Below are 27035 nucleotides of genomic sequence, written 5' to 3' on the forward strand. Positions count from 1 at the left end.
AAGGACAACGGGAAAGGCAGGAAGATGGCACCCTTTTATACTTCGTTTTCTCACCTATTTCGGTATTGATGACCTCCTTCCGGGGCTGTGGGGATGTGGCTGGGTTGGCAAGACACAGCTGGTTCGGTAAAAGGAATGTTAAACTACGGTTGTGAGGACGTGCTTTAGCAAACGAAAGAAGATCAGGAAAATGAGCCAGATTAGCCATCTTGTCACGGTATATTCGTAGTACCAAGGCTCTATATCTATCTTCACCAGGCACAGTCTACGCGGCATAAGGGTGCTCTAGTTATCGATAGGATTACTAAAGTATCTCGGTCTTTTTACCCTTTTCTGCTCTATTCGTTTCGATTATCGTACGCCGTAGTATATCCCAGTTGCGCGTTGAGATTGGTGGATTCGTGCGGACCGGCGGAGTCTACGACGGCTACGTATACAGCTTTGTACCCTTTCCAATTCTACCCAGGTTCTTCAGAGTGGCCGACCTGGTTCTGACTCTGGATCTATTTTGCAAGCTTAGCTGCATCCCGCTCACAATTTTGGAACTCATCATCCTTGAAATTTTGCTCGAAGTTCTGCAGAGGCCGGATTGGGTGACACTCGTGCTTCTTTATTTGGATGGGCCATGTTGGTAGTCCCCTATACTGGGCGCCCAAGGTGCCGAAGGAGTTGTTAATAACTCGTGATTATAAAGGGGATATTTACTCAACTGCGCGACGAGCCGTTTTTTTTATATTAATAAGCAGATTGGTACCAAATTATACGAAGGCAACGGAATATTAGGGTTCAAGGTTCTATTTTGGCCATGTAAGCCCCTTTGTCCCTGGCTAGCTATTGCCACAGATACCCTAGTGGCCCACTGGCAAAAGATTAATTAAGATTTTTCGGGATTTCAAAGGAGGCTCCAAAGCTTGAGGCCACCAGGAAACACTCATAAGTGCCCAAGGAATGCCTATAGGCGGAATAGGGGTTCCTACTCCGGCAAGATGTGGGAGAACCTCAATCAACCTATACCTCTATGTCCATTAATCGTCTTAAGACAGCTATGGTAATACAGCCTGTAATGTTTTAAAAAACACTAATTTTCATATAACGATTGAGCACCTGGACGATACATATACCTGTTCTCTGGTTAATTATTACGGCCACCGCTTGGTGTATATGGCTCAAACTTGCTCGGCCTTCAAAGAAGAGAATAATTATTAGCGGTTTACCAGGACCGAAAAGGAAGTTGGGCGCGAGCGCAATAATTTGCGTTAGCAAGGGAATAAGGACCACATTCCAGACACATTCACGAGCGACCGAGACGACGCGAGCACACGGCTGCATGATAGCATTCCAACCGATGGCTGTGACGATACGTGGCAATGGTGGCTGACCAGGCCTGTAGGGGACTGCAATTCACCGCGTTCAGGTTATGGGAGGCCTAGGGGCCTTCCAGCCAGAGCCGGTGGCTCCCCAGACCTCTTCTAGTGCGCTGTATTTACTGCAGTCCAGCAGCACGTGCCCGATAGTCTGCTTGTCGCCGCAGTCGTATAGCGGCGAATCGGTTCTCCGGATCTGCCACAGGCCTTGGTTCTTGATAAGTGTGGTCTTTTCGAGGCGTGGTAGGTGCTGGTGTTGGACCCGTATTCAGCCCTGGAAGTAGCCTGTTTAGGTAGGAAGGCCGCCGCTCCGACCCCGCCGTTATAACCGCTACCGTTGGCATACAATACCAGTGACTTGTGGTCGTGGTGGGCTTTGCCGGCCTTCTCGCCCTTGGCGACCACTGTGGTGATTCTCCGGGTGGTACTGCCGGTGGTTCGATGAGCCTTGTAAGGGGCGACCTCCAGTGGGCCTTTCGGGCCGTGCCTGCTGTGGCTATGCCGTAGCCGGCAGTGAGTGGTGGTCCGAAACCGCAGGTATGCCATGTAATTAGCCTGAAGGAGCTGTGTCTGGACACCGCGGAGGGCACAGCAGTGCACTACAGTAGCTAGCATGGCGGCAGAACTCAGGACGGGGAGAGGATTGATCAATTCGTCGCATCCGTTGTCAACGCTCAACATGTGCAGCCAGGCGCAAGCGTTGCGCGGAGACACAGCGACAGGAAGAGGTGGACCAGGCCTGAAGTGGGAATCCCGAAGTCCCGCAAGAATTTCTCACGGGCGCCTTACCGAATGTTGATGAGGCCAACTCATCAAACCAACAGAACCGGGGAACATGAAGTCATCCCCTATCCAATAGCATCCTCATTCTGCTGTCCAATAGGTAGACACCCAGTGCGCCATCATGCATGAGCCTACCTACCGTGTGGTTGTGACTGGGCGATACCGACCTCATCCTTTCCTTCTGTTGTGTTGCGTGAATTGTGCCTGAGGCAGCTTCCTCATTCGGTATTATGCCTCTTGATCGTGCTCGTGTACGGCGTATAGACTGCAATGAACAGCTTTGACAATCACAGCATTCATCAACTCCGGAGGGATTACGGAGAGAATCTGGTTATGTCGAGACTTTAATAGCCGGGGACCCATGTTAATATGTTGATGGGCAGGTAATCAATCTACTATTCACACTTTGCTGTCTAAAGACCTTGGAGCCTCGTGCAAAGAGTTTTGGATGAGCCAACAGGGCCAGAGAGCAGGAGCTCATCTTGCAGCCAACAGCGTGTCTCAATTTACTGTTGTCCAATAGGTACTCTGCCATAAACGACCAAAGTGTGCCATCATGCAAGGAAGTGCATGAGCTACATCAACCTCACCCTTCCATTTTATTGTCTTGCGTGAGTCATATCTGGCATTATTTGAGTCTCCATTACATACGGTTCGCAGCTGGGCGTTAGCGAGACGGAGAATGGTTGTAGCAAGCATAAATACTTGAGGGAACAGGGGACTGCCTGTAATTATCTTGGACTTGATCTTCCCCATTGTCTTCATTCTCTCCCAGCCAGCTTTCTACCTCAAAAACACTATACTACTCATAGTTGGGGCATCTCCGCCAAAGATGGCCACTTATCTTGCGCCTTATAGCGCAGCCTTCTTCAATGCGACGCCCTCATTGCCTGATGCTCTCCAAAAGCACCTTGAAGCAGGAGGGAATGAACGGGTGCACCAAGATTTCGAAACCCTGTTCCAGGAACATGGAGTCGAAAAGATTCTTGGCCTTGGATTAATGCATCACCACTTCGCTCTCGAGGATGACGAATACCTGACGGACGTGCGTGGAACTTCAACTGCCTGGAAGTCATGCACCGGCACACGGCCCAGCGTGTGGGGTTTCGACGCCAATGAGAAGCGCCTAACACCTCTTGAATTCGCCATGGATGATGACAACGACTCGGTGGCCTACCCCGATTGGCAGTCTCCGCAAATGCGAGATTTCCTTGAGAAGCTCTCGGGCTTGATTCTTCAGCTCGGCGTCAATGATACATATGGACTTGTTCGTTACCCTGGTGATAACTTCCCCGGGCGTGTGGAGATGACGGTGGGACGTGCGAATGTCAACTTGACCCCTGCACAGGTTTGTAATGTACCTTATAATAAATATAGGGAACCGCCTATCTAACTTTAATTGGGAATAGGCCGCCAAGCACGACCCGGCTTACCAGAGCGAAGCTGCCTGGTATTTCACAGAGGACTTTAAGAAGCGGGGATGCAGTTGCAATTGCTTTCATCATGGAACTTCCAACTCCCTCTCATACACACATTCAAACGGTTACGGCCTGATAGGCTCGGTACAAGTAGCAACACGCAATATTTACTTGAACAAATATGCCCATCTTCATAGCATCTCCGTAGCTAATGCATCCATTTAGCTACAATATATTCTTGTTTATTTCGTAATAGTAAACCTCTTTTACCATAAGAGCAATAGGAGAAGTTTTTGAAGACCCATGTCTTTACGTGTGGAGGCAATCTCGGGCGCCTCCCACAGCAAGTTGGCGGGATTGCGGGGAAGGCGGTAAATGTCCCGGTCCATAAATATCTACTACATATAGGCCTGATGACAGTCCTGTTCTCTTCTGCCCTCCAACTGGTTAATTACTATTATGCCCGTCTGTGCCTAATGGCTAAGCCCCAGAAGTTCCAGAACATAGCGTTAAGCTTTGCCGAAAAAATCACTGACAGTTCTTGCAACTTTATCCTCAATACCGAGCACCACCCATTTTCCGGCGGCGAGTGTGTCGTCTTTGCCGTGGAAGCCAGCACAAAAAAGCTTGCAATTCGGATCGAGCATAACTTTTCCGCTTCGAGGCGTCTGAAAGTCGAAAGGGAGATCCATCATCTGGAGGCTATCAAGAGAGAACAAATCACCCATTTGCCTCTCTTGGTTGGTTGATTTGGATTCGATACCACCATTGATTGCCACGACCTGGGCAGATGGGATCGAACTGAGATGGACAGACTCAACCCCCCTTGTACTAGCCCGCGAGAGTATTCTCCGGACTATTGCAGGGGTCACTCTGGATATGCTCAAAATACAAGATCGAGGTATTATCTGCAATGCCTATCCTCTGCCTGGCACTGATGAAATTAGGCCCTTCTGCCCTCGACTGGATCACCGATAAGGTTTCCAGGACACGAATAGATCGGTCTAGGCGAGGCGAAACGCCTGATATTTCGGTTGGCGAATGCGAAGCCTTGCAGAGTCGCATACCCGACTTCCACCTCCCAGCCTTCGATGATGCTCCCCATGTTCTTGTTCATGGTGACCTACATCCGTCCAACATCATTATCAGCGACGCACAAGTCAAATGGTAAGCTACATGCGAAACCCTAGGAGGAACTTTGGCTAATATTGTGATGTCTAGTATCGTAGACTTGGGCACCGCCACCATGATGCCCCCAATTCGCGACTGCCTATCCACGACTTTTAACGAACGAGCCCCGATTAGTCGGAGATAGCTTTGACTGGTCATATTGTGTGTACTCGCAAAGGCAGAGGCTTGATCGTAGTTTCTATCTGCACTGCGTCAGAGAGATGGCCATGGAAAGAGATGAATATGCACGTATTTATTCCGACATCCTTGCGCGAGACGACCAAGAAGAGCGACACTGGTGGTTTAGTGCAGTCAGTCGCCTAGACATGATGAAAGCACTCAAAACGAAACCTTCGTTATAAAAAATTCCGAAATGGCGCAATCGCTTCTAGCGTACAGTTATTAGGCCACCCAGAAATGAAAACGTTCCCGTATAGTTTTTATACACTCGTCGACTGTCGTTCTTAATTTCTTGAATACAATTGCAATAATCCGTCCTCTAAAATCCGGAGATCGAGTATTCAGTCCCATTTGCATTTCAGTCTAACCAATCGATAACTGTTCCCTGTGCATGTGGGATCAACCTCGGCACGCTCAATCGCCTTAATTATCCAATTATCTCATGCGGACTGAAAGCTTTTATCCTCCCCCACTAACAACATCACCGACCTCACTAAGTTACCCCCATTAAGCATCCTAGCCGTCGCCGCAAACTCCCCTACAGCCTGCCTGCAGAGCCGCGTTGCTTTTCTTACCGGTCTTCTTGTGATGGGACAGCCAATCGCAGATATTCTTTGGAGGTGCTTCGACTTCTTCAAGGGCGCCGCCGGTCGGTAGGGATTGTGGAGGTGGGATTTTCGCTGCTTAGCTCATTCGCGCGGACACTAGCTTATGAGGCCTCAGCACCCAACATCTTTTAATAAGCCCTTCAGGCGCTAGAAACCCCAACGGCACCCCACTGGAAGAATGTATCCAGCTTCCTGGCACCTAACTGCGCTGCAGCTGCAACAAGAGGCTCTGCTAGTGGTTGATAGTAATCTCCAAGACCAATCCAATCCTGGCCTGGCAATGGCCACGGAGATGTACATGCTACCGATCGAGCAGCAGCACTACCAGCCCTACCAATGGGGTTTAACGGCATCCTTTAGATAGTGACTTGGTTAGATGAAAACGATTGGCTATTATAGCTCTTAGCGGTCCGGAGCCTTCTTCAGCCGCCAATTGCACCCCACCTCACCTTTCCTCAAGCATCACTTCGCGAGGCGGCCGCCAAGGTAGCGATTATCGCAATCGGACTAAGGGTAGAGCGCTATTTGACGAAACGCTTATTACTAGCTATTTTGACCATACTCTTCCACCACCTTGGCAATATTCTCATTCACCTACCAGCTACTATAGTGGATGCAACATGCAGTTCCAAATAGACCATCGTGTATTATAACTACCAAACCCTGATCGCACATCTCAATTCAATACTGCTGTTAGTGTCTTCCAAGCTCTTTCCGGAGCACCTTTGAATAGGTATCTTTGGTTGGCACTCACGCAATAAAATGTCGGCAACTGCCGCGCCGATCTTACAACACGAGTGGTACGGACGATGAGTGAAGTCGCTAGGTAGATAAGGCAGCGGCCCGGTTTGACCACGTCATCCCACCTCTGTTGTTACTTACGTTGCCTTGCGATGTCATCTGGTCTACCAAACGGCGATATCTTGCTTCGAAATAAGATGACGATACTGGGGCGAAGCACGACGCATGCAACCGCCCTCACAATAAAAGAGCGGTCTCGCTTCCAGTGGATTCGAACAGTTACGAACAGATGGCGATGCGGCATCCGAAAACAACGGAGAGCAATTCCGACCAAGAATCTGTTCTCCTGGGAATATCCCGCTATGGACGGCACGATGCATCTTCGTGCAACAACCAAGTATGTGATTTGCGCTTCTCAACAAGGCAGGCGTTTGTTGTCATGATCATATGCTATGTGAATCAGCGGCCATTTTGGACGGTCAAGCTATCCCGTTTGTCGGCAGTTGACAGTCTGTTTCAGATGTCCCTGGCAACGACAAATGGGGCCGATCCTTCCCATTTTCAATCACCGGCTCTACCGACCAAGCCCATTATACAAACGCCGGGCAAGGATCTGGACGAAAAAGCCACCCCGATGATACTGGCGGTATAGGATATTGAGGCTGCCACATTAATCTCTCCTCTAATACTTGAACCGGCTGGGTGAAATATCGAATATGACGAGGCCTCTCATGAGACCGTTACTTGTTATAAGCGAATCAGGAACGATATTGCAAACCACTCAAAGCTCACTCGTTTCGAGCACGGCTTCCTAGCTTGTTAGGTGCATATACCAATCGGATGCTATTTCACCCCTAGTAAATCTCATACAGGTGCTTAACTACTGGCTTCAGCGTTTTATAAATATTACGCACTCAACGTATTGAAGGCGGCGGCATCAGACAATGAATGGCTGTATCTTCATCGCGGCTACTTTCACAATTCGGAAGATAATAATAGGAAACTAATAGCCGACCGGAAACTAGCGGTGGATTTGAGTTAAGGTAACCTCCCCCCTGTCGACCTTGCTACCCACGGCGACATCGCAGTTTCTGTTGGGGTGCTTGCTGGTGGAATCAGGCTAATTAACCTACGGAAGGCCAACCGCCTGCCCAGTCTCAACGCACGACGCCCTGGCAGTGGGTAGCGTCATCGCTAAAATCGGGGTGTCTATCAGACGCGGCTACGTCCTTAACCACCAATCATGGTAAGTACTGGTAGGTATATCAGACAGCAAGGCCCCAGCAGCCCCTAACGATTCTATCATAACACGCGCGTTTGCCCTTTTGACCAGGGACATTAGAATACGAGGTGTAAGGCAAGTCACAGTCTCTATGATGCAACACCACGGGAGGAGACGCAACTTCCCACCCAACTCGTACACTTGGCCGAAGGAGCATGGACTCTGGTTACTGACTTGTATCAATCTATGACATCTAAATCTGGTGAAAGGAAAAGGAGCCACATTACAAACGGATGATCTCAACCGGAATTGACTAGTTTGCTTACTCCTCAGCATTCGGGATCATATGCCAGCAACCATACTTACGTAGCGGTCCTGCCCGTTTGCCGTTGTCTTTACGAGACATGCCTTGCAGCCCTTCATACGGCGAATCAATGAAAGCCAAAGCAAGGGGCAATGTAATTAAGAAATCAGTATATATTCTCGACTTTCCAGTCTAAGTCTTGCACCGCAGAGTTTCTGATTCACCAGTCTATACCTTACTTTCCGATAATCAAGTCTGAACCGAAAGCAAATCCGCGATAGATATGGCTGCTTGCGAGATTGGTCTGGGAAACCAGGCCATATTAACCAAGATTGACCAGCTAAGAGAGCTAAATGTCGGGACAATCATTCCACTGCCACAGGTACACCTCCCAAGACGGTACAAACTAGTCGTCAGCATCTCTCTAACGCTAAAGTAGCTTGTTGTTGTGGGCGACCAATCAAGTGGAAAGAGCTCGGTGCTGGAAAGTCTTACAGGCTTCTCTTTCCCTCGAGCTGCCGGACTCTGCACTCGTTATGCGACTCAGATCACTTGCCGACGCGAACCTGAGAGAGGCGTCGTGATTACCATTATTCCCGTCCCAAGCGGACGATGTGCTCAAGGCCCAGCTGCTTCAATTCAAGCGTGAGATCCCAGAGCTGAACAACGATGATCTCACCAAGATCTTCGAGGAGGTTGGTGTTTTTGCCATGAGTATTATTGTTCGCTACCCTAATAAATTTGTCGCAGGCCAACAATGTAATGGGTATCCGAATGAGCACCACTGGTCAAGAGGACGGACGCACAGCGTTCAGTCAGGATATCCTGAAGATTGAGATCAGCGGACCAGATGTGAGATCTTCCCTAGCCCCTATACGGCTGAGGCTGACCTTCTCTCTTCAGCAAGATCATCTCACGGTCATCGATGTGCCTGGCATATTTCGACTCGCTTCGCCAGGTCAGTCCTATACTATGAGAAAACGGCACGTGCTAATAGTAATATCAGGCCTTACTACGGAAAGCGACATTGTCCTAGTCGAAAACATGGTTAAGTCATATATGAGTGACCGCAGAACCATGTTGGTCTTTCCGACTTCACCCAAAGTAAGCCCAGATACTGACTGACTACCAGCATCTTGGCAATCATGCCCTGCAACGTGGACGTGGCAACACAGGAGATCCTGAAACTTGCCGAAGTTGCTGATCCCTGTGGTGTCAGAACGATGGGTGTACTAACGAAACCGGACCTAGCCACAGAGAAAGCAACCAGAGATGCGGTCGTTGATCTGGTTCTTGGGAGGCGGAGCGCTCTGAAGCTTGGGTACCATATCGTCAAGAACCGGAGTGCGGATGATCATTCCTCTACAAGTTCTGAGCGCCTCGCTGCCGAGAAAGCCTTCTTTACGGCGTCTCCTTGGTCATCCGTCGCCGACCGCTGTGGTACTACCTCCTTGAAAGCCCGACTCCAAGAGTTGCTAATGAGCATCTCGAAGCAAGAGATGCCCTATGTCAAGAAAGATGCCGAGCAGAGACTACTTGAATGTAGAAACCAGTTGGATGCTATGGGACCCTGCCGAGCCGACCAGACCTCCCAAAGGCTCTTTATGGTAAAACTGGCTTCCAATTTCCAGGCAATCACCCAGGGTGCTTTAAATGGGTACTACGCAGGAGACAAGGTCTTCCAGATGGAGCCAAATTTGAAACTGGCCACAAAAATCATGAAGCTGAACGAGGTCTTCGCTAACGTCTTCTGGAAGCGAGGCCATCAACACCACTTTAGGTCGGAGCAGAACGACGATGGAGAGACTTTGTTTGGACGTGCTGCCGCGGACCTTCCTTTCGCCATTCCGATCCTACAATACCCCGAACTTGGTGATATCATTGACACGGAGGACTACCAGTGTCCGAAGCCCTTGAAGGGGCCCATCACGGCTCGGATCGAGGAGGTCTTTGAATCCAGCCGCGGGCCCGAACTCGGAACGGTATGTGTGCCTCTCCAGATATATATGCTCCTTGAAATGCTGATGCGTGGCTCCCAGTTTGGTGGTACAATCCTTGCTGCGATTTTCCAGGAGCAATCGGAGAAATGGGAGCCTCTTGTGCTCTCCCATACGAGCAGAGCTATCGCCTTAGTGCACGATTATATCTTCCAGCTCTTAACCAAGCTGTGTCCCGAGAATCAAGTCAAGGAGAATTTGTGGAATATTCTTATTGTGGACAAGCTGCGTGATGCCTACCGTCGAGCGATGGATCATGCTCGGTTCCTCCTGGCAATCGAGCGTGGAGGCAGACCGTCTACATTCAACCATTACTTCAATTCTAACCTTCAGAAGCAGCGGAGTAATCGAATGTGCGAAGCGCTCAAGACAATGGCGGTCTGCTTCACAGGTAATAGTAACGAGTACGTACCGGTCAGCAAAATCAGCCAGTACGCTGATAACAAAGCCAATGGAGAGCAGGTGTGTGAGGATATACTCGACACTCTTGTGAGCTACTACCAGGTATCTCGTAAGCGATTTGTGGATACCATCTGTCAGCAGGTTGTGCTGCACTTTCTCCTGGAAGGAGAGAAGAGTCCGCTCAAAATCATGGGGCCCGACCTGGTCATGAGTCTCGATCTGGAGCAACTTGAATCGATTGCTGGCGAAGATGTGGACTCAAAACGCCAACGTCAGGTTTTGATGTGGGAAATACGGAGTTTAGAGGCAGCGATTAAGGTATTGCGGGCCTAAGTTTGGATGCTGTCTCGTATGGTTTTTGTAGAGTTGTACGGGGAGAGCAGTAGTTTAGCAGCAGTCCAAGGCACTGTATAGGGGAACGATCAAGACATTAATAAGGTACCAATGACAGTGGCAATTGAGAAAGCTTATTTTAACATGTTCGAGCTAACAACTCGTTTTCCTCCGTTTCGTCCTATGAGAGTATTCCAGCAAGGTTACAGGGCTTGGCTCCCGTCACATCCAGTGAAGCGACCAGGGCAGGACCGAGGCCAAGAAGGCTGGTAACCCACAACGCTAGCTTGGACAGAAGAGTGTAATCGTACGGCACGGTTCGAAATAGAAAATATCACAGGAAATCTGCTTTTCGGATGCCCTGTTTCGCATGAAGCTCATGGCAGGACGTAGCACTCAACATGCGCTTGCAGCTGTTTGTGTGGTGAATGATGTAGCCGACGCAGGAATCCAGCCTGGAGTCGTCCCCGGAGTTGGTGCTGCATCTGGGATGATTGGCTGAGCTCCTTGATATGACCCTTCACCACGAAATTGCCGACGAAGGGGACCGCCCGCAGACGGCGCCTATCGAGATGCGCGCTATCGCGATGGAAGAGATAGAGCGGCAGCTGTTCGCAGCCAAGTCCGGGAAAGTACCCGGGAGGACGGTTTACCGGTGGCTGTCTGGAAGGAGACCTAGTCTGTGGTTGAACACCATATGCTAGAAAGAAGACTTGGCGGGGAGTGGGGTCAATGGCTACCCCCGTCCCAGCCTCTCCTCCTAGGCCTGGATGAACCTGGACGTCGCCGATATCACCGCGCAATTATCATTACATCCAACCTGACTACGTCCATAACGTACGGAGTCTCAAAAGCCAAGTCGTCTGTATTGCTAAGGGTCTAAAACACCACTCTAACTATCTCAACTACATAGTTACTAATCATATCCAATACAATCCACCGATTCTCATAAACAGGTCCATCAGCGAAACGATCCACGACAGAACCAGGTACCCTCACTCGATAACGATGGCACTCCTGTCCGCCCAACCTCACTTATAGTATATGCGTGGTGTTGAAGAGTCGATTACCAGTATCGGTACCGCCCCTGCCTGTAAACTTGTTATCCGACACGCGAAGCGCGACAAGACCGAAGTTCGCATCGGTACTAAGTACGTATAACAAGCCGCCCTCCTGCAACGACTAAGCCTGAACGACGCCAGCGACAACCACGATACGGATCGTGGCATGTAGTTCGCGGATGTTTTTAACGAACTGTACCACCGACTTGCCGCTATTCACAACCGAGTCGACTAACAACACGGTGGATTATCCCGCTAAGTGATGGACCTTGACATCCTGGGGATCCTGGGCATGGAGAAACATGGCTTTTTCGAGAACCTTGGCGACACCTTGGGCCAGGGGTTCCCCGCCACGCATAAGAGCAATAATGGACGTGTGTTCGTCCTGTGCATTCGGAATCCGGTAGTCTATTGACCTTGGACGTGCGGGATTGTGGCTTGCTCAACCCCAATCAACTCCGAGAGGAACTCGAGGGCAAGGTATTCTCCGACTCTAGCATGGGCTTTGCGCAAGGCCGTTCCTTAGATACGTGCGTCCCGTATCGCCGTCATCAGCAGCTTAGCCGCGTTCTTGTCTGTGGCATGAAGCATACGGACGCCTGTCGCTCGGATTCGACGATCAAATACGGCCTGGAGGAACTCGGGGTCGTGGAGCTGGAGCAAGGGGAGCTTGGCCACGCCCAGACGGGGCGATGCATGGCCTAGCAGCAGCACTTAGTTGGCTCGGAGGCTGCCCTGATCGATAGCGGTCGACAAGGCGCCATCCATCGACTGACTTCGACCGCGCGCCGGACCCACTACCACGACGGCTCGATCTGCCTCGCTCATCATGAATAGATCTAATAGACTATCTCTAAACGCCCATACGTACGTCTTGTGGACCACTCTCAGACGGGAGACGAGAGAAGCCTTCACCGCAGCCGTGACGACGAAGCCATCCGCGACACGCCCGCCCCCGATCACTTGGACAGTCTTGGACAGGCCATACTTCGCTAAGACCTTGGCCCAGATACGACCCAGTCCACAGGTGACAACGACCGCACCGACGTGGTCGTATGCGGCCACGAAATGCAAAAGAAAGACGAACTCGGGGTGAATTTCCACTTTCGATGCCACGAGATCGCAGAGAGCGTCGAACCCTCTCTCATCGGCAGCTTCCTCGTATAATAGCATTGCTTGTCGGAAGGCAGTATACGAGTAACCCAGGGGCCACCAAACAGCGTCTTCAGGGGACACTCATCGTGCTTGTTCGTACAGCCACGCTAGAACAGCTCTCCCGTGTCTACGGTGGCCAGAGTCTTGTCCGCATCTAGCACAAGGACGGTTTAGAGGTGTTTCTGGGCGCCAAGGGCCTCGTCTAGTCGGTTGTTGGCGCGAGACAAGTTGTGTTCCTCCGAGTGGTGCTGAAAATCGCGTAGAAGTGTTGGCACCTGGCCCGAAGTCGTGGCCTGCGGGGACACAAAACAGAAGAGGATCCCATGTTGACGATATAGCATACGCAACTGGGTCTTTTCGGCATCTTTCCACGCACGCAGGTGGCTAAGAGACGCTGATGGCCGGGTTCGCTGGGTATCATTCGTTCGGCGCTGTGCAATCAGTTCTGCCGGCACGTCTAGGTAGAGAATGTGTGTAAAGGTGTTCCAGTCGCTCGGAGTATGTATTGGGTGTTGCTGCTCTCCCTCGGACTAGAATATGAAATGTCCGGTAACAACTGCGGTTTGTCCGCTGCGGGTACAGTCGTTCTTAATCAAGTTGATGGCACGCTCACGCCAGGATGCCTTGTCGTGCTCTTCTGCTCTCTTGAAAGCGTCGAGCCCGCCGGGGACAAGAGAGCCAATCACATGGGAGCCTTCGTAGAGCTCGAAGTGCTCAAATCCCTGCTGCTGCCGCAACTGGCTCAACAAGAACGTCTTGCCCGAGCCTGGGATGCCATATAAGCCAATGACGGTGGCAGTGGGGGAGGGAGATGAAGTATGCGTTTGGTCTGAATGAATATCCATCTTGTCGTTCGGCAAAGCCATCTATCGCCTTTGGTAGTGTTGGGTAAAGGAGAAAAAGACAGAAAGGAATGAATATAGGCGGGGCTGGGCCGTCGCTTTGCTTAAATCACCGTGGGAAGAGATCGGTTTGCTCAGAGCTTTGGGGGCACGCCTGTTTGTCTGTATTGTCTTAGGATGCTGGGGAGGTCTCTGTATCTGAACAGGTCAAAGCTTCTTTTTGACAGCAGCTGAACAAACGCTTCACTTAGTACCAAACAGAAGACCATGTGTGTGTGCATCTACGCTCTGGCACCTGTTGATTTCCTTAATTTGCTTTTCGTACAAACCAAACCCAGTGGTTTGGCAATAAACACCCCCATCCTGACGATTTCCTTTATTTGATTCTCTCACAAACCAAAATCAGCAATCTAGCGAAAGACACACCCATCCTGACGATGCGCCCATGTTTCCACCGGTGGCATAGGGTGTTAGGCCTACCACAGCAAGCGCCATCCTGGTACCGAGCCCGACTTTTCGAGGAGTTGCGAGAGCGCCGACTCGCAAGTACGCCCTTGGACAAATTGAGCGAAACGGCGGATGTTCTCTTCTGCGTTAGCCGATCTTATTACGATGGCTTCCCCGTCCGAAAGGTCCCTCTGCCTTCCCCTGCCACATTTGTCGGTCGGTTGCTATATACGTACATGTTGACCAAATATACTTCGCGGTTCCTGTTCTACCGAACGGCAGCTGGTCTTTGCGATATTACTCGATATCAGGCGGTACGCGAGGTCGTGAATCCTGGCAAAGATAAGAAGCTCGATGAAGTTGCCTTCCGTCATCAGCTTGACCCAGTCAATTTAAGCGTGTGGCTCGCCTGCTGAGACGCGTCTGGCCTCTGCTGCCGTAAAAGGTAGGAATCACAAACTAGAAGGAGGAGAATGAGAACAAATTCTGACTCCCATTATTCCAGTATAGATATACGACTACTATGTACGAATCCGAAGAGCCAAGACTCGGTGAAGCTGCATTTGCACATCACTCGGCAGTGCACAGGCACTTAGAGACACTTAAGCGGATGGTCTCCTTAAGGCGTAGCGCCCGTATAAACTGCACGGTTCCACCGTAGTCGTAGGTACCAGTTCCTGCCGGCTTACACTCAAGACGGTATTATGCTTTTGCGTATCTTCCAAGGGTTTACGGACAGCGAGGCATTCGAAGACTTTATTTAAGAACTTCTGCCTCTATGTGGGAGATGGCCGGAGCCGAGGTCTGTCCTAGTCATGGACAATGCACCGTTTCATCAGCCCGACAGAATCTAATAGCTATGTAATGATACCGGAGTCAAGCTCCTATTCCTGCCACCCTATTCACCAGACCTGAATCCGATTAAAGAGTTCTTTGCCGAGCTCAAGGCCTTTATTGTATTCTAATTCAGTTGGTTCTCATTCCATTGGTGAGAGGGGAGTCGGATGAAGAGGCGGCGGTCGTCCAACGCGACAATGGAGGACCGTGCAGAGATGGAGCTCGTGCTGGACGCGCCAAACTCTATCGCGACGTCGGTCAAACGATCGAAGCGGGCGAAATCCAGCGCCAGAGCACGAGAGGCGCTACTCTCGAATGAAAGCGACAATGGGCTGGAAAAGCTCGAATAGCAATGTGTCCATCGGACCGGAAATGCTGCAGCGCATCTACGAGCTCGTGGCCAACTCTAAGAACGAGATCCGAGACCTGAAAGAGATCCTCAACAACTAGCAGGCAACCATCCAGCAGCTCACCACCGAGCCTCAAAATGTCACCCAGCAATTGAAAGAATTCAGGGACGGCGCGGCCCTCGGCAGCAGCGCCCAGACGAGCCCTCAGGCCTCCTACGCGCAAGTCGTACGCACGCCCCCGACGAGCCAGCCGATCAACGTACGCACGCTTACGTCGATGAACACGACGCCCTCCGCGTTCATCGATAAGTTATACTGTACCATCGACACATCCCGGATGGAGGACGATAAAAGAGCGAGTGTGACCGCCGGAACGGGTCGAGGCGCCATCGAGAAGGAAATACGAGCGACGGGAGAACAGAAGGACTGGCGATGCCGTGCCATGACCATGGACCCCAGGAAGCCCTAACGCATCAAGATCGTCTGCCGAGATGAGACCGAGCACCGACTAGTCAAGCAAGCCGCCGAGAAGACGAACGCGTCTAGAGCTCGCGTCCTGCGAGACGAACTATACCCGATCAAGGTCGACAGCGTCAGGCGCACAGCGGTCCTGGACGAGAACGACAACATACGAGACGGAGCAGCCGAGGCATTCGGAAAAGAGAACGAGACGACAGTCGCTAAGGTGGCATGGCTGAGCCGGAAAGACAACGGGAAGGTATACGGTCCCATGGTCGTCTACCTGACGAAGGCGGTCGAGGCGTGAAAGTTCCTCGAGGAGGGCCTTCTTTTACGCCGGAGGCGAGTCGGGCTACACGAGGGCATTCGAGCGACGAGAGCGCCCGGAACAGTTTTATAACTGCCAGCAGGTGGGACACAAGGCATTCCAATGCAAGAACGCCCAGATCTGCGGACGATGCGTGAAGCAGGGGCACAGCCATCATGGCTGCGAGGCAACCGTGCTAGAGTGCATCCCGTGCGGGGGACCACACGAGTCGTTTAGCCAACATTGTCCGGAGCTGTACCCGTCGAACCATGGCTAGACCGTTCCGTATCATTCAAAACAACGTGAGGAAGTAAGGACCCGTATACGACAGACTTATTAACGACGAAGATATACAGCATGCAACAGTGATCTCGATTCAAGAGCCTCACGCGAGGATGACTCAGGGGCGCCTTCTGACGACGCCGATGGGACACCATAGGTAGGTCAAGATGGTCCCAACAATTTGGAGAGAAGGGAGATGGCCGATCCGGAGCATGCTCTGGGTCAGCAAGGAGGTGGAAGCGGAGCAAGCCCCGGTTGGGTCCCCTGACATTACCACGGCAATCGTGCGGCTCTCAGAACGTATCTTCACATCACACCACTCACTTCTTATCTTAGTAAGGCAGACAAGATCCTGTGCTACATCATGAGCGGAAAAATGAAGAGCTGCCCAAAGACCGTGGCGCTACCTCGCAATTGACTAGCATTCGAATCGTTATTTGGGCCATAACTAGTGGTGTAGCTCTTGGCTGGCATACCTATTGTTTCATGGTGTACCATTGCTAGGTAGGTTCAAGGAGCTGGAGTAGGTAATAGAGAGCCGGATGAGGCGCGGAGAGGCGTTCTCAAGCTGGCCCGTGCGGCTCAACGTCAATAACCGGGACTGGCTGCCCTTTGCGCTGCCATTCTGCATAATCATATCTTCTTCACACGATTACGCCTACGTCCCATGCGTCACGGATCTCAGCTTGCAGGTATCAAGCCTTAAAACGTCAACCACTTCCCAGAATATGGACACTACGAACGAACCAAAACGAGTCTTCGTCTCTGTCTCGCCCAAAAGTTCTTATTACCCTGAGGCCTGGACCTCTCCCGGTGCGATCGTTTCGACAGCGGTTGATCTCCTACAGAAAACTGGCCTGATCACTCCAACTGAACCTCCCGTACCTCGTATCCTTGTCCAAGAGAGATGGAACCGCATCCATATTGTCTTCGACGTTTTCAATGAAAGTTACAACCCGGAGACAGCTCACCTTATAGGCGGAACGATTTAAAGGTTCTTGAAGTCTACTTCAGCGCCCAAGGCGGGGTCAACACCGAACACACAGCCATTGCAAAAAGTGGACTACAAGCCGAAGTCAACAAGCAACTTCGGGAAATCCATGATTGGACGGGCGTCGGTAGCCAGCCGCCCTTTATCGTCGACCACTCCAATGGCCGTGTGCCAACTTATCCACATCCCCGTACTCTTGCTAAAAATACGAAGGCATAATGCATCCGTCAAGAGTCCTGCACCACACTGTTATTCAGTGTTCCTGCCTTTCGGGCGCCGTTCCCTGGAATAAATGTTTTCACTCCGGGGTTGGATAGCTGCAAGTTATACACTTCCCATTTCGATCAACACTCACGGTTGACCGTGTGCATACGCTTGATGATCTCCTTAGCCACATTCACTCTCTCTTATAGTCGAGATCACCCAATCACAGGCGCTGCAACGCTTGACCTTCCAATGGCACATGGTGAATAACAAGTTCTGTGAAGATCCCATCAGTTATTTATATGCGATCGCAGATATATTCAATTACCTTTTCGCGTAATGGCTCAGCGAGGAAAACAGATGTGCGTGTTTGGTATAAGACGCCTATTCTTCATCTGCGTTAGATGTCCGTGTATTAATAATTAAGGAGTAGCTGCTTAATTGATGGTGCATTACGAGTAATCAAACAGATTAACTAGATAGGTTTGGCTTTTTATAACTATTCAAAACTGTTGATGGTTAATCTATGCGTTTGAACCGCACATCACTTGACCATACGACAGGTGTGGTGGGGGTAAAAAATCCAGCGGTACGGTAACTACGGGGACCTGATTTCCTCCAATACTTTGTTCTTCCTCTACTGTTTCCCCTCATCCCCAGCCCGCAACCCCGCTACCGAGGCCAGATAATAGGATGCATATCTTTACATGGCTAGAGACGATGAGCTTAACTTTGCATGTGAGTTAGGGGTGCGCGAAAGTACTACACGATATGGTTCTATGAACTTAGGCACAATTGCTGCCTATCTTGTGCGACCGTTTCGGTGCGAGTGGGTAGCTTTGGTGTTCAGTACCTAGATTCGACAGCCGCGCTATAAAGAATAGTTTTATGAGCATAGCGTGTGGGGTTTCCGGAAGAAGCGCGAAGTGCGGCACTTGCCTAGGGGTGGATGCGTGCTTAGACCTGGTTCAGTCTTAGGATACAGGAATAAAGCGGCGGCGAGATGCTGTCACAGTAAGGCGTGTTGGTCTCGTCTCCAGTGCACGGCGAACAACAACATCTGGAGCGTACGATATGCCCCGCGGTGGGGCAGCGGATATGCACCAACCAGTTGGAGAACTTATCTGGCAGTCTCGTCGAGGTCTTTGCCATTTGCAACTCCGTATCTGCTCAAATGAAGTACATTCCTTCGCCTTCGAGCTTAGTCTCATGTAGAATCCAGCTGTGCTTTGCTGCTTGTCTCCAGCAGTCCATGTGATCCTAAGACCTCGATAGTCTAGTATGAATAACGAGTAAATCAGATCGGTCGAGCAGGACGCCCTTCCTTCCCGCCTCTGCTGCTGATTCGATGAAGCTGAGTACATGGTCAACTACGGTGTAGTTGCTGTTGGCTTTTGGTGTACCATCTTCAGCATCGCGCCCTGAAGCGTTCGCACAGTGAGTGGTGCGGGATAGAATTTAGGTAGGTACCCCACCGCACAGACCAACTTAAGAACTTATCAACCAGCCTCGTCCGGATGTCTGCTCGATGTACACAACATACAACAGAACACCGTCGCCGACTCCTTCAAACACCTCCCCGCCACCGCCACCGACGATACTCATCTCTACCGAACCCGACTCTTCGTATCAGCATTAGAAGTCTCTTTCGTCTGAGTGTTTTCGGGAATCCGGTCTCCCGCCAGCACGACGAGGCTCAGTCTTGTCAGGTCATATCTCGGCATGCGCGCGGAGGCTCCTACATAATGACCACCACTCCTACACTAGTTCAAGGGACATTCACGTCAGCCCAGCTGCTCCTTGTTGCCGCGCCCCTGGCTACACTCGTTTCGAGCTCCTCAAGCCGACCGATACGCAAGCTCCGTTTTGGCAATCACTCGTACGTACTAGGCGGATCTAGCTGTTCTGCCCTCGAGCTGTAAGAAATCTACCTCATTCCAAATACTTCATGCTTCCATCAGCGACGTATCGACCCCTAGAGAGCTGGCTGGCTTCCGACGCGCAGCCCACCCAACCATGCCGGTCACCGGCTGAGCGATCTGCGACCCAAGCGGCCACCCTCAAAAATACTAGTCAGAAGTCATACACCAATAGCCGTGATAATCGCTTGGCGCAACCCCTGGTAGAGAGCAAAGAGGGACGAATGTGAAAGTACGACCATACGGTATCCACATAAATGACGGGCGCGAAGGGCAAGACGAATCCATACGGCGACATTGTTCGATCTCACCAGTGTTGCATTCACTGGACATAATATAAGACCCGGCTTGGTATTCTGAATCTGCCTGCACACGCCCGCCGCGGGTGACGCCGGCCAGCAAATGGCTGGCTTGCAGGACACAGGCGGAACGGTACTGTGCTGTGTTAGACATTGGCGCAATGGGCACACATACTCGGCAATACCGGACCAGCGTTGCGGCGGGAGCGTCAGGGCATTGCCTAGCTAGTAGGCTATCGATATGCTCCATTGTGACGGCGATGACATCATGCTCTTTTCGCCTGGCGACCTCTTCCTCCAGGCTAGGGACGTGTCGTATTGCAGACACGGTAACCACATTCTTCTTCGCCTTGAATCCCTTTTTGAAGCGGAGTGCAGTAACTGTAGTAGCAGTCTAGCTGCTTATCAGCTTTGCTTCGATATTTTAGATCGGAGTCATTTACGGTGCGATGGCAGCGCCAAGAGGGGCCGGCGACTCGCAAACCAAGTAATAAAGGCCAGCTGCGCAGGTTTCCGAATTGACCAATGGGTTCGTGTTCATAAAGCAGATCCGTTCATTGATTAAAGGATACTTCAGAACAAGAGCGGTACTATGTTCGGATGGCTTCTAGTTAGAGCTGGTACGGGAAGTAAATCCCACGTCAAACGGAACCTGACCGCTAGATGTAAGTGAAAAAGTTCAGGGATTAAGGTTATCTATTTGTTTTCTTTGTCGGCTCATACACTTTGCTGTACCCGGGTACCTGGACTTCTGCAAACGCGCGTGGGATCTTGAGCTTAGTACTTTGCCATTTTCTTCTGCCTTTGGGAGCTTGATTTAGTAGCCTGGGAGCGTATGTTATAATTTGTTGCACTCCTTCCAAGCTGTTAACTTTTGATTCTAGTCTTACTATTGACGCGCTACAACTTCACTCTACGACTGAATCTCGACTTCTCTTCATTGGTAGAGAGCAGGATGCCTCAAGAGCGTTCAAGTTCTACCCGCTCCTGTCGCTTGTCGGTGGTGTCGACACGGAGGAAGAGCGGGAGAATCTCCCTGAAGCACGAATTCAGTTCTATAGACGCCAGGCTGAAGCGTTCATTAACACTCCTCTCTTCGCCTCGGGCGTCGATGAGTTTATTCAATCTGAGATGGAGGACGGCATTTCTCAACTCACCCCGCAGTACGGTTTGGTCGGCATTCAACAAGACATTCCGGATATAGTAGCCGAGAACAGACTTGTTTTAGCAAACATGAATGTTCCTTGGTCGACATTCATTTGTGGATCACAGGGCGCAGGCAAAGCCATGCGGTGAGCTGCCTTCTGGAAAGCTACATCGACAAGAACAGCGGCACCGGCAAGCTTCCAAACCCCTTATCTGGAATGGTGATGCACTATGACAATTTCACCAACGACAACACGACGCAGTTGTGCGAGTCCGCGTACCTATGCTCCTCCGGTGTTCCGGTCAATGTTCTTGTTTGTCCTTCAAACATCTGGGCTATGAAGCGCCTCTATTCGAATCTCCCGGGCCTCGAACCTGGATCTCCGCGCCCGAAGATCCTGCCACTATACCTAACGGAGAACCAGCTGAACATCTCACGGATCATGAAGCTCATGGCAGTCGACCCCACGTCCGGCGATCCACCCTTATACATGGAGGTGGTGATGAATATCATTCGTCAGATGGCCATGGAGGGTCCCAAGTTCTCATATACCGAGTTTCGTCGGCGTCTGGCAGAGGTTGGATGGATTAAGGGCCAGAATGTAGCACTCAACATGCGCTTACAGCTGTTGGATACGTTCCTTGCCCCTTCTCCATTCACGCAGTCTACCCGGCCGGCACAGGCGGAGGAAGATATCTGGACTTTCGCGCCTGGCTCCCTTACTATCGTCGACCTGAGTGATCCATTCGTCAGCTCCGATGATGCCTGTGCTCTATTTTCTATCTGCTTGTCCATCTTTCTGGAGGATCGGGGCACATGTGGTCGTGTAGTAGCCATGGATGAAGCTCACAAGGTGAGTTCGATATCAGCACTGTGAGAATCCTAGTGAGGGTAACTAACCACTTGATGTACAGTTCCTTGTGCAGTCCGGTTCGGCGCGTATCCTTACGGGCGATTTGACCTCGATTATACGCCAGCAGCGCCATACGGGCACGCGCGTCATCATTGCTACCCAGGAACCCACCCTCGCCCCGGAGCTGATCGACCTGGCGAATGCAACATTTGTCCACCGCTTCCTATCTCCAGCCTGGTACGAAGTACTAAAGAAGCACCTAGCCGGCGCTGATAAAAAAGACCTCGACTATACAAACCTGCTTTTCGAGACCATCGTTACCCTCGAGACTGGCCAGGCGTTGTTATTCTGCCCAACTGCTCAGCTGGGCTTGGACATGTCTGACGTGGGACTTGTAGGACCGAAGGCGCTCGGCAACCGCTATGCTAAGCTGAAGATCGCAAGCGCACTACTGCGGACGGTGGTAGAAGCATCATGGCAACGGATGCATCTGCTCATGTCGCGAACCGCGCAATTGATGACGTTCCGATGTTCGTAGTCGCTCGGAAGTCGCAGGATTGCGGCAAGGCTGCCGGTGGTAAGGAGGACGCGAGAAAGAACGGGGATAGAAACGCCATCAACAACCCCAAAGAGTCTAGCTCGAACGCTTTTCACACATTTGATGTTGGCAAGAACCTATCAAACACTAAGCCGAGCAAAAGCCAGGTGAAGAAAGCTGCTTACGCTCAGTTCAAAGACAAAGACAAGGAAGGCTGGGGTGCTTTGGAAGAGCTGGTGAACTCTCAGAAGAGCCAGCTGTATTCGGATGCTGAATCGCACCTCAACGTTGTTCCGGGTACACTTGCAAAGAATACAGATTTGAGAACAGCGTTTAACAAGGTGTATTCGATGCTTATGGTAAGCGCCTACCTAGCGAAATCTCATGCCTCGGCAGATCGTATACTAACCCACGCTCGCCAGGCCCAATCCCGTACTCAGAAGAACACCTGAAGAATTGAGCAATGACCTTCTGGTCGAGTTCAGGCCGACTGAGATTCTAATAGAAAGGAATCTGCAGAGGATTTGACAGCAGGATTGGTGTTTAACCCTACGTGGAGTCGAGAGGGTTAGGTCGTCCTGGCCCAAGATTGCACACAATGGTGCTGGGCTTTAATCTGAATTTCTACGGTCTAGGCTCTGGGTCAATCAACGTTATGAACAGTCTATCCCAGAACAGCGTGTATCCCAGCGCTAACAGCTGATAATGTTAGAAGATATCTCTCCGCACTTCTCTTCAAGTTTACCAAAATCCAGATGTATCTAGATTCTTTTATAGCTATGCTTTCCACTTCTAGCGTGGTCTATAAAGACCTTACCTGTTGCCAGGCTTCAGGAGTGGAAAACCAAGGCACTTGACAATACACTCCTTCACCCCACCAACGTGAACTTGCCGCCACCTGAAGTCTCCTTACGTTAGTTCCTACCAATAATACGTCACGTCCGAAGACCCAACCCCGAGCAGCATCAGGACGACCGATCTAGCAAAGATGAGAATAGCTGCCGGGCTGCTAAAAGCGTAGGCTGGGTGCTAACCAACACTGCAGCCGGTGCAATAAGCCAAGTCACGATGTTCTTTAATGCGCAGGCCTGCCAATAACGAACGTGTTTATTTATGCGTGCCCTCTTCACAACACCTATACACACACCTTACGGGAGTGCCACAAAGCTGTAAGCCGGAACCTCGAACAGAAGTGGCGCCACCTCGTGTACGAGAGATGCAATCTCCAATCTCCCTCCGCTACTTCCCAACGGCTCCTGAGAGAGGTGGCTCGGAAGTTCTGCAATGCGGCGCCGAGGGAGCTTGCTCAAGTCGCTTCTGGGCCACCTCCCTACCCTCCCTACCTCCCTTACCAATCCTGCCACTTACTATGGCACAAGGTACGGCTCTCCGCTTCCATGTGGACGAGTTCGGGCGCGACGCATAGGGACATCCAGACTAGACGGTTTCTGCTACTTTGCCATCTCGAATGAGGGGCCCCGGGAAGCTCAGCGGCGTGGGTAAAATGAGAGAGAATGAGAGAAACTTCCAAAATAAGGAATCATACTAGTTATATCAAGAAATGATTTCCCCTAATGACACCTCCAGTTCGCGGCAATTATCATATCCCACCATCAGAAGACCCGGAGTCGGATTCGTTGATTCGGGCTCGGGCTCGTTTCTGGAGAGCCCCGGCGACAGCGTGAGCAAGGTATCGGCTATGGCAGTTTCGCAAAATACCATTCTTTCTGGGGCGTGGTTTATCCTTTACGAACACCAGACGTCTGTCCTATAACTTCACTAACTAGTGTTTATAAGACTCTATAAGCCTGTCGACCTCAGAAAGCTGGCAAACAGGTTAGCTAAATAGGTTTCTGAGGATCCGAGAGCTTGTGCTTACCTCATCTTCAGCCGTCCACAAACCCATTTTCCTGAATTGCTCTATTAATTTTGGAGTGGCAAAGTCGCCAGGGCCAGGAGTATAATATGCTCCATGTTGAGCGCCGATCCGAAGGCTATCCATGCCCAACCCGGATACTCGACGGCCCGCTAATGCATTCGCGGCGATAACGAATGTAGCGTCGAATAGTTGCTTCCTGAATCTTTGTGTAGATAGACCTTTTTCAGTTCGCGCGAAGTACATTGGGTGGACACTGGGAATCCTAACGACCTTCTGACCATCGTTCAGCATTTGCAAGGAGACCGTACCAGCTTTCTCCGGAGAAGAACCCAAGTATTTCATATTCTCTGTGAGGCCGTCCTTGTCGCAATGGCATATCACCATAACCTTTGGGTGTAGCAGGTCAAGCACCTCTTGCACGGTTCGGTAAGCCGCTTGGTCGTTTCGTCGGCGGGTCTCCTCTCCTTCGCTTCGTCGTATCTTGTTGCTCCGAAACGGTCGGACATCTATGACAATGGTATTATCGATATGTCTCTGGTCTTGGAATGCAAATCTCAATGTTTGGTCTAGCAGTTCCAAAGCCACAGGATAGGAGCCCCCCTATTGGCGATGATATCTTCATAGAACATCTCGTCTTCCATGTCGCTCGGTTCTAGAAGAATCACGACGAGGTCCTCGAAGCCCGTGGCCAGGTGTTCCGCGTTCCGAAGGGCTGTCCTCGTCGCACCGAGTTGCTCTGCAAGTCTCCGAAGCGGGGCTAGGTATGAGCTGCCTATCAATAACCCCCGACTCCCGACAGCGCATCGAGACAAGGCCGTGTCAATGTCTTCTAGTTCGGTGAAGTCGAAAGAGACTAACGTAGAGGACGCCATACTGGCACAAGTGGTCGAGCCGACCGCTGTTCTGTTTAGCATAGCCTGCTAATGATGTTGTAAACTCGAAAATGCTGACGGCCAGCCTGTGCAGTTACGAATGAGGGGTAGTTAATTTGAATCTCCAAGATTAACCATGATCATAGTGCACCCTTCAGACAACTACCATCTTTGCGTGGGACTTCCTGCAGTCCAAGACTAGTCAAGAACCTTAGATAAAAGGACTGCAAGCGTAAATGGTGGAGATCTCATACAGTTGCGCTAAGATGGCTGTAATAAGGAAGCTTAGTCATATTAAGCAACGTCGGCGCTGAGCTTACCATCGATCGTCCAGGACTCTCGACCGCGGCTAAAGTTGACAAATTCCAACACTTAAGCGCAGCATATCGCAAGGTGTCCACTAGAAATAGCATTTGGGCACCTGGTAGGCCCCATTGTGGTCTCATTCGTTATATGCTCTCTCCAGCGGCCCAAACATATCTATAATAAATTCACAGATACTTGAAAGAATTAATAGTTTGGATGCGCCAGCGGAGGAGCAGGAATGCACTGCTCATTCTTGTTACCTTTGACGTAATTACCAGCCTTCGCTGATTGGTATCTGCGGATTGAGGGGACTAGTTTAGCTACCCCGCCATTCTAGCTGCCCTACTAGGGCCTTACTGACTAGCTAGCATCCATGGAATGATTGAGGCTGCTTTAGGTAGTTTAGTTACCCCGCTAAGTAGATCACTGTAGCGGCAAAAGAGCTTCTCTCCCACTCTGTAAAGCTCGCCAGGTGGTGACCAATTTGGTGACTTGTTCGAGTCCAATGTCGTTCGTTATCGCATGAGTCACATTCCAGCGCACTGGAACGCTGACAGCGGCTTCCTGTATATTGCGGCTCGTCTCCTACAGCCGTTCTGGCTTGCTAGCTAAACCATAATGGGGAAACAGGCATCTAGCGATGGTCGGTGGCCTGTAGCCACAACACAATGCTTTATAGTATAAGCCCGGGTTAGAGGCAACGTGCACCCAAATGACGAGGCTGCGGCGAAAGCTCAAGTGGGTAGATGGACCCAACAGGATGTTTTAAGGCGCTTGCATAGGACTACAACTCAGTGTGGGGTTTCTCGTTCACGTTCGCTGAAACCATTCTAACCATTTCAGCCATCCCTTTCCAGACCATTTCTCTTTACCAACTCTGCACACTATCTACCATTTCGGTCAACTCTAATGTTTCGAAAGTAGTCATAAACGTCGACACGCAACACAAGGCTTTGGCAGACACTGACCTCATACTCCAGCCTTCTTAAATGGCAACAAGCGAGCTTAGCCCCAATGGATCCGGACGTTTGAGCCACAACGCGATGGTAAACAGGAACCCGATGATGTCTATGATGTCGAACCCGTATGAGATAGGACCCAGGTTCGTGAAGTGCGACACGCCCTGGTGCGCGGTGTCGTCCGGGGTCGGGGAGTTCACCTCGATGACGCTCAGGACCGGGTTTAACTACTGCACCGACCACCTCAGCACGGACGAGGTTATAAAGAAGATCGTGGTCCCGTTCGACGTCACGAAGGTGTGCGTGATATTCTACGACGTCGAGCTCAACGAGACGAACGAGGGTCGAGCAGATAGGCGCGCGTACCATGTCGGGCAAGACCTTCTCTTCGTTCATCCGCACGAGCGTGAGGACCAGCACTGGAACAAGTTCGCGGAGAAGCCCGAGCGCACGATTGAGCGCTTTATCCAGTGGGGTGAACATGATCAAGGGTCGGAGACGGTCGGGGACCCGAGCGAGACCAGGGTCGTTCTTGCGGCGCACTACGGGTCCTGCCACGACCACCTGCACCTGATCAGGATGATGATGACGTACGGGTTCGAGTGTCCTAACTACGTGTTCGCGGACACCCTCGCACTCTTCAAGATGATGAAGGGCATGAACACGGAGTCGAAGCTTAGCGACTTGAGGGACACGTACACGCCCTGGATCACTCACACGCCCCACGACGCGGACAGCAACGCGCTCGTCTTGAGGCACGTGACTATAATCGCCTTCCCTGAGACGATCAAGATGGTGAACGGGTT

General features: G+C 51.1%; 9 protein-coding genes across 9 annotated transcripts; 5 read left to right on the plus strand and 4 right to left on the minus strand.

Moving 5' to 3' along the window:
* Positions 1 to 1469: 1469 nt before the first annotated feature.
* PG994_015190 (uncharacterized protein) lies at positions 1470 to 1979 on the minus strand (the record flags this gene model as incomplete). The annotated part of the gene is made up of 1 exon (XM_066866599.1): positions 1470 to 1979. The coding sequence occupies one exon, from the start codon at positions 1977 to 1979 to the stop codon at positions 1470 to 1472; it is 510 nt and encodes a 169-aa protein (XP_066708275.1).
* A 1000-nt stretch (positions 1980 to 2979) lies between these two features.
* PG994_015191 (uncharacterized protein) lies at positions 2980 to 3540 on the plus strand (the record flags this gene model as incomplete). The annotated part of the gene is made up of 1 exon (XM_066866600.1): positions 2980 to 3540. One exon carries the CDS (start codon positions 2980 to 2982, stop codon positions 3538 to 3540), a length of 561 nt encoding a protein of 186 aa, XP_066708276.1.
* Positions 3541 to 8073: 4533 nt separating this feature from the next.
* Positions 8074 to 10522, plus strand: PG994_015192 (interferon-induced GTP-binding protein Mx2; the record flags this gene model as incomplete). The annotated part of the gene is made up of 7 exons (XM_066866601.1): positions 8074 to 8172; positions 8230 to 8370; positions 8414 to 8485; positions 8541 to 8748; positions 8797 to 8869; positions 8923 to 9772; positions 9830 to 10522. The coding sequence occupies 7 exons, from the start codon at positions 8074 to 8076 to the stop codon at positions 10520 to 10522; spliced, it is 2136 nt and encodes a 711-aa protein (XP_066708277.1).
* Positions 10523 to 12105: 1583 nt separating this feature from the next.
* Positions 12106 to 12756, minus strand: PG994_015193 (uncharacterized protein; the record flags this gene model as incomplete). The annotated part of the gene is made up of 2 exons (XM_066866602.1): positions 12106 to 12284; positions 12360 to 12756. The coding sequence occupies 2 exons, from the start codon at positions 12754 to 12756 to the stop codon at positions 12106 to 12108; spliced, it is 576 nt and encodes a 191-aa protein (XP_066708278.1).
* Positions 12757 to 12908: 152 nt separating this feature from the next.
* Positions 12909 to 13583, minus strand: PG994_015194 (uncharacterized protein; the record flags this gene model as incomplete). Its single annotated transcript, XM_066866603.1, has 2 exons — positions 12909 to 13195; positions 13319 to 13583. The coding sequence occupies 2 exons, from the start codon at positions 13581 to 13583 to the stop codon at positions 12909 to 12911; spliced, it is 552 nt and encodes a 183-aa protein (XP_066708279.1).
* Positions 13584 to 14017: 434 nt separating this feature from the next.
* Positions 14018 to 14443, plus strand: PG994_015195 (uncharacterized protein; the record flags this gene model as incomplete). The annotated part of the gene is made up of 1 exon (XM_066866604.1): positions 14018 to 14443. The coding sequence occupies one exon, from the start codon at positions 14018 to 14020 to the stop codon at positions 14441 to 14443; it is 426 nt and encodes a 141-aa protein (XP_066708280.1).
* A 4759-nt stretch (positions 14444 to 19202) lies between these two features.
* PG994_015196 (uncharacterized protein) lies at positions 19203 to 22665 on the plus strand (the record flags this gene model as incomplete). Its single annotated transcript, XM_066866605.1, has 6 exons — positions 19203 to 19336; positions 20560 to 20967; positions 21006 to 21675; positions 21737 to 22069; positions 22120 to 22572; positions 22636 to 22665. 6 exons carry the CDS (start codon positions 19203 to 19205, stop codon positions 22663 to 22665), a joined length of 2028 nt encoding a protein of 675 aa, XP_066708281.1.
* Positions 22666 to 23813: 1148 nt separating this feature from the next.
* On the minus strand, positions 23814 to 24964 carry PG994_015197 (uncharacterized protein; the record flags this gene model as incomplete). Its single annotated transcript, XM_066866606.1, has 4 exons — positions 23814 to 23981; positions 24030 to 24038; positions 24093 to 24624; positions 24678 to 24964. 4 exons carry the CDS (start codon positions 24962 to 24964, stop codon positions 23814 to 23816), a joined length of 996 nt encoding a protein of 331 aa, XP_066708282.1.
* Positions 24965 to 26331: 1367 nt separating this feature from the next.
* PG994_015198 (uncharacterized protein) lies at positions 26332 to 27035 on the plus strand (the record flags this gene model as incomplete). Its single annotated transcript, XM_066866607.1, has 2 exons — positions 26332 to 26372; positions 26478 to 27035. Coding segments are annotated over 2 exons (599 nt in total), but the record flags the coding sequence as incomplete, so codon positions are not given.

Source organism: Apiospora phragmitis, assembly GCF_038363925.1.
Source record: "Apiospora phragmitis strain CBS 135458 chromosome Unknown utg000014l:1.0-1827420.0:1.0-1829600.0, whole genome shotgun sequence".
NCBI classification, from domain to species: Eukaryota; Fungi; Ascomycota; class Sordariomycetes; order Amphisphaeriales; family Apiosporaceae; genus Apiospora; species Apiospora phragmitis.